This window comes from Cherax quadricarinatus, chromosome 44 (assembly GCF_038502225.1).
Source record: "Cherax quadricarinatus isolate ZL_2023a chromosome 44, ASM3850222v1, whole genome shotgun sequence".
NCBI lineage: Eukaryota > Metazoa > Arthropoda > Malacostraca > Decapoda > Parastacidae > Cherax > Cherax quadricarinatus.
The window spans coordinates 15,526,049-15,538,970 of record NC_091335.1 but is presented as its reverse complement, the minus strand read 5'-3'; the positions used below and the strand labels follow the sequence as shown (position 1 = coordinate 15,538,970).

Below are 12,922 nucleotides of genomic sequence, written 5' to 3'. Positions count from 1 at the left end.
TACACTGTGTATGTTAGGCCCATACTGGAGTATGCAGCACCAGTCTGGAACCCACACCTGGTCAAGCACGTCAAGAAGTTAGAGAAAGTACAAAGGTTTGCAACAAGGCTAGTCCCAGAGCTCAAGGGAATGTCGTACGAGGAAAGGTTAAGGGAAATCGGACTGACGACACTGGAGGACAGAAGGGTCAGGGGAGACATGATAACGACATACAAGATACTGCGGGGAATAGACAAGGTGGACAGAGATAGGATGTTCCAGAGAGGGGACAAGGGGTCACAACTGGAAGCTGAAGACTCAGACGAGTCACAGGGACGTTAGGAAGTATTTCTTCAGTCATAGAGTTGTCAGCAAGTGGAATAGCCTAGCAAGTGAAGTAGTGGAGGCAGGAACCATACATAGTTTTAAGAAGAGGTATGACCAAGCTCAGGAAGCAGAGAGAGAGAGAGAGGACCCAGTAGCGATCAGTGAAGAGGCGGGGCCAGGAGCTGAGTCTCGACCCCTGCAACCACAATTAGATGAGTACTGGATAAGGTACAGTTACCAGGGACGTCAATGGAAATAAGTCACGTAGATTTTTGGGGGTTATCCTAGGTAATTTACGCATACATTACTATGTATGACAAGTGTAATAACCTAAATGTGTATAATTGTACTTATATATACCTGACGGCCACCTTCAAGGCTAGCAACACTGCAGACCTGGAGAGTGTACAAAGAACTTTCACGGCACACATAAGTGCGATAAGGCACCTAAACTACTGGGAACGGTTGAAGGTCCTTGATCTGTATTCCCTCGAACGCAGGCGAGAGAGATACATGATAATATACACTTGGAAGGTCCTGGAGGGATTGACACCAAACCTGCACACGAAAATCACTCCATATGAAAACAAAAGACTCGGCAGGAGATGTAACATTCCCCGATGAAAAGCAGGGGCACCACGAGTACATTGAGAGACAACACAGTAAGTGTCCGGGGCCCAAGACTGTTCAGTTGCCTCCCAGCATACATAAGGGGGATTACCAATAGATCACTGTCTGTCTTCAAGAAGGCACTGGACAGGCACTTAAAGTCAATACCTGACCAACCGGGCTGTGGTTCGTACGTCAGCTTGCGTGCGGCCAGCAGTAACAGCCTGGTTGATCATACCCTGATCCACCATAAGGCCTGGTCTCAGACCGGGCCGCTTGGGCGTTGACCTCCGAAACCCTCTCCAGGTAAACTCCACGTACCTAAAAAACAAATTACCAAAGATTTGGAAGACAGTAAATGTAGTGGCAATACTTAAGAAAGGAGACTGACACTAGGCAATAAACTACAGACCACTTTCTCTGATATGCATACCTTGCCAGGTAGGCTCATCTTTGAGTATGCAGCACCAGTATGAAACACTCATCTAAACAAGCATGTTAAGAAAACTGGAGAATGGGCAGAAAACATGCAACGAGGCTTGTTCTTGAGCGAAGTGGCATGAACTACGAGGAGAGGCTAACAGAATTGGATCTTAGGAAACGGAGGACAGAAGAACTAGGGAAAACATTATAACAACATACACTATACACAGGGAATTGATAGGATAGACAGGGACAAGCTATTTAAGAGACGAGAAACGGGAACTGGGGAACATAGATGGAAGTTCCAGACACAAAGGAGATGTCAGGAAGAATTTCTTCCGTCTCACAGTGGCCGGAAAAATGAATGATCTCGATGAAGGAGTGGTGAAGGTAGCCTCTGTATATGGTTGAAAGAGCAGATACGATAGGGCCCACAATACTACGAGAGATCGAATCTGGCAAGAGGCGGGGCCTGGAGCTAAGACTCGACCTCTACAATCAGAAGTGAGTACAGATTGGTGAGTATACATAGACTCATCAAAATAAGAACATAAACACAGATCTTAACACGGTTATTAAGTAAATAGACTTTTAAAAATAACTGGGACATTAAATGAAGACTAAACTACAACGAGATATCTAAGAAACAACTTCATTGTGAAGGCAGTGAGTGGAACCCACCTGGGAACAATATTGTGAAGGCAGTGAATGGAACCCACCTGGGAACAATATTGTGAAGGCAGTGAGTGGAACCCACCTGGGAACAATATTGTGAAGGCAGTGAGTGGAACCCACCTGGGAACAATATGGTCGAAACAAATACCAGAAATTAATTCAGATATAGGTCAAGGATACACATAACTGGTTGATTAATGAGAGAGACGCGACCTAAGAGCTGATATCGAACATCCACAAACATGTTCAGCTACGTGAGACGAAAGGCTATGCAGGTGACCAAATAAAATACTGATTGACTTCAACCCTGATATTGCAAGGTTGCAAGGGTGGGTAAAATAAAAACAAGACTAGTTATACATCATCAACTGAGAGTGAGTGCAGTAACTGTGCCAAAAAGGGGGAACATATCTTCGAGATGAAGACAGGGAGGAAGAAAACAGATGTAATCTAGGGGGAACATATCTTCGAGATGAAGACAGGGAGGAAGAAAACAGATGTAATCTAGGAATTAATATAAATAAAGGACAGGTAAGAGGTAACATCACTGGGAAATACTAACAGAGGTTCTGAGGCTCTTAACAGTTTAACTCTACAGTCGAGTTCAAGTGTAACAAGAGAGCCCCTGGGGGCTCTGCACACATCACACCGGTCAAATAGTGGATACAAAATGAGACCCCAAGAGCTGGAGCTCCAGCTCCACGAGCACAAGTGGATGATTATACAGGTGGCAGCAGGGAGGTCAAAGGTCACTACGGAAGGCTGGGGTCGGAAGGTTGTGGGATTAATTTCTTTCCTGTTGACCTGAAACTTCACACTTACACCCTCCCCCCCCGGCCCCACCTTCCCTCGCCGTGTCCTCTTCACTACCTACTCATCAGCATCAAATAAAGTTCATCTCTAATTAGGTATTAAGTCCCTCTTTTTCCTTCCTCAACCTTCTGCTTATTAAAAGTTAACATGGCAGCTGTCCCATAGTATGTGTATGTGTGTGAGCTGCCTGATACCTTACGCCTTGACCACCACAGCACACTTTCACCTGCAGTATCTGCCTTAAGATAAGATAAGATAAGATAAGATTTCGTTCGGATTTTTAACCCCCGGAGGGTTAGCCACCCAGGATAACCCAAGAAAGTCAGTGCGTCATCGAGGACTGTCTAACTTATTTCCATTGGGGTCCTTAATCTTGTCCCCCAGGATGCGACCCACACCAGTCGACTAACACCCAGGTACCTATTTGCTGCTAGGTGAACAGGACAACAGGTGTAAGGAAACGTGTCGAAATGTTTCCACCCGCCGGGAATCGAACCCGGGCTCTCCGTGTGTGAAGCAGGAGCTTTAGCCACCAGGCCACCGGGCCACTGCCACCAGGCCACCGGGCCACTTATACCCAAACATAAGATAAGGCGAGATAAGATAAGATTTTGCATACAAAAATTTCAGGTGTTCCCGGCCTTTCCTCATATACATCAATGACTGTTGTTTGCTAATTACACAACTTGTTACTTCCCATTCAAATCCGAATTCTCTCAGTAACACTGTTAATGAGGAGCTTATAATGATATCTACTTGGATGACTACCAGTAAACTCACTCTTAATATTAACAAGACCTACATGATGCTGTTTCTGAACAGAACTGCAAATGTTCAACTAAGTACAATGATTAATGATTCTCACATTGTAAGACAAAATGAGAACAAATTCTTAGGTCTACTATATACCTTAACGGTAATTTAAAATTCTACACCCACATCCAGCACATAAAGGTCTTCAAACAGTAGGCATCCTCAATGAGATACATTACTATATACATCAAGTAGCATTACTTACCCTATACTACTCTCTGATCTATCTTAACCCCACCTATGGTATTTGTACCTGAGGATCCACTACAACAAATCACCTCAGGTTAACAGTAACTCAACAAAATGGCTGCTTCAACGATTACCCAAGCAAGTACTAGACAACACACTCTCTACTCTTCAGAAGTTTAAACTTACTCAGCAATGGAAACATTCACTTATACCACTGTGCTTACTATATATACAGGTCAATCAATTCAGATATAAACCTCGATCTAAAACTCTTCCTTGATAGTTGAAACAGAACTCACAGGCATAATACAAGACAGAAGGTAGACTGGTTACAAGCCATGTTTCTTCCTAGCACCGAGCACACCAGTGAGCCTCAGGCATTGGTCTCCAGCCATTTCATTTTCCTCTGGTATGTTCTGACCACACGAGCGATACTGTGTCAATATACCACGCAGAAACAAGCGGAGGTATATATAGAGAAAAATCTCGTTCGGCAGGATTTGAACTAGCGTTTGAAAGACGGCATAGTTCCCTGTGTGACGCCTTAGATCACTCAGCTACAGATGCCTCAAAACGCTAGGTAGCCTGGTTAGAAGCCATGTTTCTTAGCGTTGGGCAGACAAACATGCATTGTAATCAGGCTACCTAGCATTTTGAGACATCTGTAGCTGAGTGATCTAAGGCGTCACATAGGGATACACACACACGCGCGCACTTATAGTGTTTTTTTTTTTAATTTAATATGTTTATTATGCACCCCATACCCAACCTGGGGGCGGTAGTCAAAACATTAGAGGTACATAATGGGTCCAGGGACTGGGCCCCAAAGTGTACTCCCCTAATTGTACTCACCTAATTGTGGTTGCAGGGATCGAGACTCAGCTACTGGCCCCGCCTCTTCACCGACCGCTACTAGGTACTCTCTTCCCCTGCTCCATGAGCTTTATCATACCTCGTCTTAAAACTATGTATAGTTCCTGCCTCCACTACATCGCTTGCCAGACTATTCCACTTCCCAACTACTCTATGACTGAAGAAATACTTCCTAACATCCCTCTGACTCATCTGAGTCTTCAGCTTCCAATTGTGACCCCTTGTTTCTGTGTCCCATCTCTGGAACATCCTGTCTCTGACCACCTTGTCTATTCCACGCAGTATTTTGTATTTGTATGTCGTTATTATGTCTCCCCTGACCCTCCTGTCCTCCAGTGTTGTCAGACCGATTTCCCTTAGTGTGTGTGTGTATTTTTGTATATACATTATGCATGTATGTATGGTTAAGACCCACCTTATTTATATGACTGACAATATGTTTCTTTTGATGACAGAGTATGAACTTCCCAGCATCTGTGGTGAGTCAGTTCCCGTCTTGCACTAAATCAGTGACGGTGCGTCTGGATGGTACTGTCATACGACTGAAGCAAGACAGAGAGGTCACAATAAATGGTGTAGAACTTAAAGAACTACCTACCTGGATAAATGGTGCTTACATTAAAGCTGCTTCCAGTCTCTTCATTATGGGTAGGTTATTGCATCTTTTTATTATTAAAACTAAACATTTTTATTCTGATATACCATATTTTATTGCAGACTTTGATTAATGATACAGAACTCCAGGATACACATGTATCTGTATTTTCGACTTGGGCATTTAGGAAATATTTCAGTTATTACAACAGCCCATCCGTAATATAAACCTGAGCGAAAGAAAAACCATCTTTTCTGCTATTGTTTTTTAAATAAACAACTCCCAGTGTTTCAGTTTGTAAGTTGAAACACTGGGAACGAAACTACTCTGTGACTTGAAACACTATAATCTGTCAGCATCTTCTTTCACTACTAAATCTGTCAGACTGTCATTACTGTACCTGTCAGAATTTTCTGTCACTTTAATCGCAACATGTCACCAAACTGTCAGCATTCTGTCACTATTTTTCAGCTCTTTTTGTCGCTACTATAATCTATCAGCATCTTTCACCACTAAAACTGTCAGTATGTCACTACTGTATCTGTCATCATTTCATTACTCTGTCAGCGTTTTCTGTTACTGCTATATCTGTCAGCATCTCTCACTAATACGTAAGTAAGTTTGTTTAGGCACAGGTGCACATAAGTACAGTTGTCATACATATCACAAGTATATGTCAGCATCTGTCACTACTATATCTGTCAAGATAGTATACCTGGAGAGGGTTTCGGGGATCAACGTTCCCGTGGCCCGGTCTGTGACCAGGCCTCGTGGTGGCTCAGAGCCTGATCAACCAGGCTGTTACTGTTGGCCGTGCGCAAACCGAAGTACGAACCACAGACCGACTGGTCAGGTACTGACTTTAGGTAACTGTCCAGAACCTTTTTGACGACAGCCAGGGGTCTATTTGCAATCCCCCTTATGTATGCTGGGAGTCGGTTGAACAGTCTTGGGCCCCTAACACTTATTGTGTTGTCTCTTAGCATACTCATGACACCCTTGCTTTTCACTGGGGGGATGTTGCATCTCCTGCCCAGTCTTTTGCTTTCGTAGGGAGTGATTTTCGTGTGCGAATTTGAGACTAGTCCCTCTAGGATTTTCCAAGTGTATATTATCATGTATCTTTCTCGCCTGCGTTTCAGGAAGTACAAATCAAGGGACTTCAACCGTTCCCAGTAGTTTAGGTGCTTTATTGTACTTATACGTTCCGTAAAAGTTCTCTGTACATTCTCTAGGTCTGCAATTTTGCCTGCTTTGAAAGGAAGCAGTTAATGTGCAGCAATATTCCAGCCTAGTGTATCTGTCAGCATCTGCCACCACTATATGTCAGCCTCTGCTACCATTATTTCTGTCATAATCTTCTGCCAGTACTGTATGTCCATGGTTCAATCCCCGGCAAGGTTGGAAACATTGGTCATGTTACCTTACACCTGCAGTTACTGTTCACCTAGCAGTAAGTAGATACCTGGGTGTTAGTCGACTGTTGTGGGTCGCATCCTGGGGGACAAGATTAAAGGACCACAATGGAAATAAGATAGAAAGTCCTCGATGGCTTACTGACTTTCTAGGATTATACTAGGTGGCTAACCCTCCAGGTTAAAAACCCCAAGAAAATATCTCTAATCCTAGGGAGGACCTACAAAAAAGTACACCAGTGGAATTACATCACGGCTTTTTTTGTCTATTAAATCTCCTTGTTACTAATATGAATAATAATAATAATAATAATAATAATAATAATAATAATAATAATAATAATAATAATTATTATTATTATTATTATTATTATTATTATTATTATTATTATAACAACTTTTCCCAAGACAATCCATTAGTTACAGTAGTAGGTTCAAAGTGTATATTTTTTACGAAGAAAAAGTGTGGTTATTTATTTATTTATTTATTTATTTATTTATTTATTTATTTATAATTTGAGCACACATACAGAGGTACAAAAAAATACAGATAAGAGCAGCATGCCAAAGCCACTTATACTATGCATAGCATTACGGGCTGGCTTAAAATTAACTTAAGATTAACTAAGCAATGATGAAATCAGTGAAAAACATTAATGTAAACAGATTACTATAAAGCACAAGTGAGTATTACAAAGACAGGTCATATGGTTGCATGCATTGTTGTAAATTCAGTAGAATGGAGTATTCTGTTAGGTAGTGTATTTAAAAAATAATAAAGTTAGATTGGGTTTTAGGTTTAACATTTATGTGATATAATTATGAGAAACATTTAAGATATACAATTTATAAGGTTCAGTTATTCAGTATTTATTTGGTTTTGGGTGAGTAAGTGATCTTTGAGAAGAGACTTGAATTTATAAACAGGTAGTGTTTCTTTTATATTTACAGGTAATGAATTCCAGATTTTAGGGCCTTTTATGTGCATTGAGTTTTTGCATAGCGTGAGATGGACACGAGGAATATCAAAGAGTGATCTGTGCCTTGTGTTATGGTCATGTGTTCTGTTGAGGTTGGCAAGGAGATGTTTGAGGGGAGGGTTAATATCAGAGTTGAGTGTTCTATGTATGTAATAGGTGCAGTAATAAGTATGGATGTTTTGTATGGTGAGTAGGTTGAGTGTATTGAATATTGGTGGAGTGTGCTGCCTGTAGTGAGAATTTGTTATCATTCTAACTGCAGCCTTTTGTTGGGTAATTAGTGGTCTGAGATGGTTACTTGTTGTTGAGCCCCATGCACAAATTCCATAGGTGAGATAGGGTAAATAAGAGAGTGATATAGGGCCAGGAGGGCTGACTGTGGAGCATAGTACCGTATCTTCGATAGTATGCCTACAGTCTTGGAAATTTTCTTAGAAATTTGTTGTATATGTGTATGAAATTTGAGTCTATTATCAAGGTGGATTCCTAAGAATTTTCCCTCTGTTAGCTTTGTGATAGGTGATCCGTTTATCATTATGTTAAGAGGGACATCTGTAGCTCTGTTACCAAACTGAATGAAGTAGGTTTTGTCAATGTTTAGTGTAAGTTTGTTAGTACTCATCCAGGTAGATATTTTCTGTAATTCGGTATTTACAGTATTGGCTAGCGTGACTGGGCTCGGGTGGGAGAAGACGTATGTTGTGTCATCAGCAAATAGTGTGGGTTTGAGTAATTGCGAAGCATTTGGTAGGTCATTTATGTATAGGAGAAAGAGAAGAGGGCCAAGGACACTTCCCTGTGGGACACCAACTGTAATTGGTTGTGCAGAAGAGTTTGCCCCATTTGCGTACACATATTGGCTTCTGTTGCTGAGGTATGACTTGAGGTAGTTGAGGGAGTGCCCTCTTATACCATAGTGTGACAATTTTACGTGGAGCAAGTCATGGTCAACTGTATCAAAAGCTTTACGTAAGTCAATGAAGATCCCCAGTGGGACTTCTTTTTTCTCTATTGCAGTGTATATATGTTCTAGCATGTGTATACACTACCTAACAGAATCACTACCTAACTGAATGCAACTATATGACCTGTCTTTGTAATACTCACTTGTGCTTTATAGTTATCTGTTTACATTAATGTTTTATCACTGATTTCATCATTGCTTAGTAGCAGCGCTGTATAGTCCTTGTGGCTTAGCGCTTCTTTTTGATTATAATAATAATAATAATCATTGCTTAGTTAATCTTAAGTTAATTTTAAGCCAGCCCGTAATGCTATGCATAGTATAAGTGGCTTTGGCATACTGCTCTTATCTGTATTTTTTTTGTACCTCTGTATGTGTGCACAAATTGGAAATAAATAAATAAATAAATAAATAAATAAATAGCATCATTAGTATTTTTATTAGGCCTGAATCCAAATTGGCAGGGGTTGAGTATGTTTTGGGAGATAAGGTAGGAGTAGATTCGTTTATGAATTAATTTTTCGAAGATTTTTGAGAGAGGGTGTAAGTTGGATATTGGCCTATAGTTATTCAACTCTGTTTGGTCTCCTCCTTTGTGGATCGGGGTGACCCTTGCTATTTTGAGTACTGTAGGGAAGGTGGAGGATTCAATGGATTTGTTAAAGAGTGTTGCAAAAACTTAACAGTGACAGACATTAAGAAGTTGTCTTTGGTTATTTACAATATCAAAATAAAAAAAAATATGTTGTTTAAAAGAGGGAATTAAAATGGGAAATTATAAAGGAAAACCTTATACGACCAGATAGATGAGCCGTGACTTATAGATGCCAGAGAGTGAGAATTACAATCACTGCTGATTATTGTCAGATAAAAGAAAGTAATGACGTTGTAAATGAAACACATAATTAGAGGAGTACAACACTCAATTTCGTTCCAGTAGTATGGCGCTCATTAATGTGTAGAGACAGTGAAACACAAGTAATAATTGGTCTGTAGGCCGCACGTAGACCTATACTGGCCTATACAACACTAACCTCTACTCACCCTAACAGCTAAGTAACACTCATATAAGATACGTATAAACAGTATAGTAGCATGTCTCTTGCAAATTAAGCATCCTGTGGAATTAGCAGTAATTAGTTAATAAATAACTAGCGTCCCTCGTGGCACAGTACCATTATCCTTCTTTATCCCTCACACCTGGGTAGCATTACATGCATATATGTTACCGGTGGCCTGGTGGCTAAAGCTCCCGCTTCACACACGGAGGGCCCGGGTTCGATTCCCGGCGGGTGGAAACATTCGACACGTTTCCTTACACCTGTTGTACTGTTCACCTAGCAGCAAATAGGTACTTGGGTGTTAGTCGACTGGTGTGGGTCGCATCCTGGGGGACAAGATTAAGGACCACAATGGAAATAAGTTAGACAGTCCTCGATGACGCACTGACTTTCTTGGGTTATCCTGGGTGGCTAACCCTCCGGGGTTAAAAATCCGAACGAAATCTTATCTTATCTTAACCTTGACTACTTCAAGCACGTCTAGAGTTTTCTTACACTGACATTATGTCCAGAATAACTACCAGCAGGATGACTTTACTTACATGACATATTGGCCTGATTATGGCGTTTAACACGGAGTATTTTTTTTAATATAAATTTGCATAGCCAATTTTTCCTGGATGCGACTAAAGTTTGAACTGTTAGATCAGCATAGGAGTTAGCAAAACGTATTCATACGTTTCGCCAGTCCAGGGTTCGTATCCGAGACCTTTCGGTTGTGGACCGAATGGTCTTCATTGGCTGGCAGCCTGATAGGCAAACCTCTCGCTTCACACGCTGAGGGTCCGGGTTCGATTCCCGGCAAAAATGGAAACATTGGTCGTGTTTCCTTACACCTGTTGTCCATGTTCACCCATCAGTAAAATAAGTACCTGGGTGTTAGTCGACTGGTGTGGGTCGCATCCTGGGACAAAAATTGACCTGATTTGCCCGAAATGCTCTGCATAACCAATGGCTTTCTGTATAGTAGTATGTCATTGATGTCAGCTAGGACTGTATACCTTGTACATGTAAAGATATTATTATTAGTCATTCTTTCAAACTCAACAGACTAACTTTCGTACACATAAGGCGTTTACTAATGTGTTTACAGCGAACAGTAAGCATTCAGAGGTCAAATGCAGAATCTAGGATACAAAAATAATATAAAATAACATAAGAAACTTATGTGTAAATCTAAGATCAGGTGAACATGTTCATTTAACAGTAAATACAACATAGAAGTTGGTAGACTTGTGGGTCGCATCCTGGAGGAGGACGTAACGACACCAGTAGCTCTCTTGGGTTATGCTGGGTAATAAAAACAAGAAATAAGGAACACTGTAACAGACCTACATGATAGGCATGTCTAATTCACACCCACCAACACCCACTCATGTATGATGTTTCCAGTGGAAATGAATCACTTTTATCAGACTTTTTGGATTAATCCTAAGTAATTTACACATGTTGAACTATGTACAACAATTGTACTTAGGTGTACCTGTCCCTAATTACACTTACTAACCCAAAGTTCTTGCCTCAGTGACACTACCTGTGGGTTTCTTCCACTCATCTACAACTCTGCCAAACCAGTACTTAACAATATCTTTTCTACATCTAAATTTCTCCAACTTGAATCCATTGCTGCAAGACTTGTTTTTGGTTTAATATTTTCGGTAACATATTACGACTATATTCCTTCAGGAATTTACACTACTACCTGGAGTTTACCTAGAGAGGGTTTCGGGGGTCAACACCCCCGCGGCCCGGTCTGAGACCAGGCCTCATGGTGGATCAGGGTATGATCAACCAGGCTGTTACTGCTGGCTGCACACAAGCTGACGTACAAACCACAGCCCGGTTGGTCAGGTACTACTGACTTTAGGTGCCTGTCCAGTGCCTTGAAGACAGCCAGGGGTCTATTGGTAATCCCCCTTATGTATGCTGGGAGGCAACTGAACAGTCTTGGGCCCCAGACACTTACTGTGTTGTCTCTCAATGTACTCGTGGCGCCCCTGCTTTTCATCGGGGAATGTTACATATCCTGCCGAGCCTTTTGCTTTCATAGGGAGTGATTTTCGTGTGCAGGTTTGGTGACAATCCCTCCAGGACCTTCCAAGTGTATATTATCATGTATCTCTCTCGCCTGCGTTCGAGGGAATACATATCAAGGACCTTCAACCGTTCCCAGTAGTTTAGGTGCCTTATCATACTTATGTGTGCTGTGAAAGTTCTTTGTACACTCTCCAGGTCTGCAATGTCACCAGCCTTGAAGGGGGTCGTTAGTGTACAGCAGTATTCCAGCCTAGAGAGCACAAGTGATTTGAAGAGAATCATCATGGACTTGGCATCCCTGGTTTTGAAGGTTCTCATTATCCATCCTACCATTTTCCTAGCGGATGAGGTAGATACATTGTTGTGGTCTTTGAAGGCGAGATCCTTTGACATTATCACTCCCAAGTCCTTCACATTACTTTTCCACTATTATATGGTTAGAATTTGTTGTATACCCTGATACGTTTTTAATTTCTTCAAGTTTCCCATATCTGAGTAGTTGAAATTTCTCCTCATTGAACTTCATATTGTTTTGAGTGGCCCATTTGAAGATTTGGTTGATGTCCACTTGGAGTCTCATGGTGTCTTCGATGGAGGCCACTGCCATGGTAATCCGGATGTCATCTGCAAAGGAAGACACGGAGCTATGGCTTACATCTATATGTCAGAAATGAGGATGAGGAATAGAATGGGATCGAGTACTGTGCCTTGTGGAACAGAGCTTTTTACCGTAGCTGCCTGGGACTTCACTCTGTTTACTATTAGTCTTTGTGTTCTATTTGTCAGGAAGTTGTAGATCCATCTACCAACTTTTCCTGTTATTCCATTATTATGCATTTTGTGTGCTATTACACCATGGTCACACTTTTCGAAGCTTTTGCAAAGTCTGTGTATACTACATCTGTATTTTGTTTATCCTCTACAGCATCCAGGACCTTGTCATAGTGGTCCAGTAGCTGGGACAGGCAGGAGCGACCTGCTCTAAACCCGTGCTGCCCTGGGTTGTGTAATTAATGGGTATCTAGGTGATTGGCAATCTTGCTTCTTAGAACCTTCTCAAAGATTTTTATGATATGGGATGTTAGTGCTATCGGCCTGTACGTAGTTCTTTGCAATTGTTTTACTGCCACCTTTGTGGAGTGGGGCTATGTCTGTTGTTTTTAGTGTGT

General features: G+C 41.4%; 1 protein-coding gene across 1 annotated transcript in view; it reads left to right on the top strand.

Annotated features, from left to right (window-relative positions):
• Window positions 1-12,922, top strand: part of LOC128697451 (hemocytin-like) — a gene marked incomplete in the record, with an annotated part of 289,908 nt that overhangs the window by 88,343 nt on the left and 188,643 nt on the right. The window contains 1 exon segment of the mRNA XM_070094123.1: window positions 5,157-5,349. Coding sequence (XP_069950224.1) covers window positions 5,157-5,349 — 193 coding nt within the window.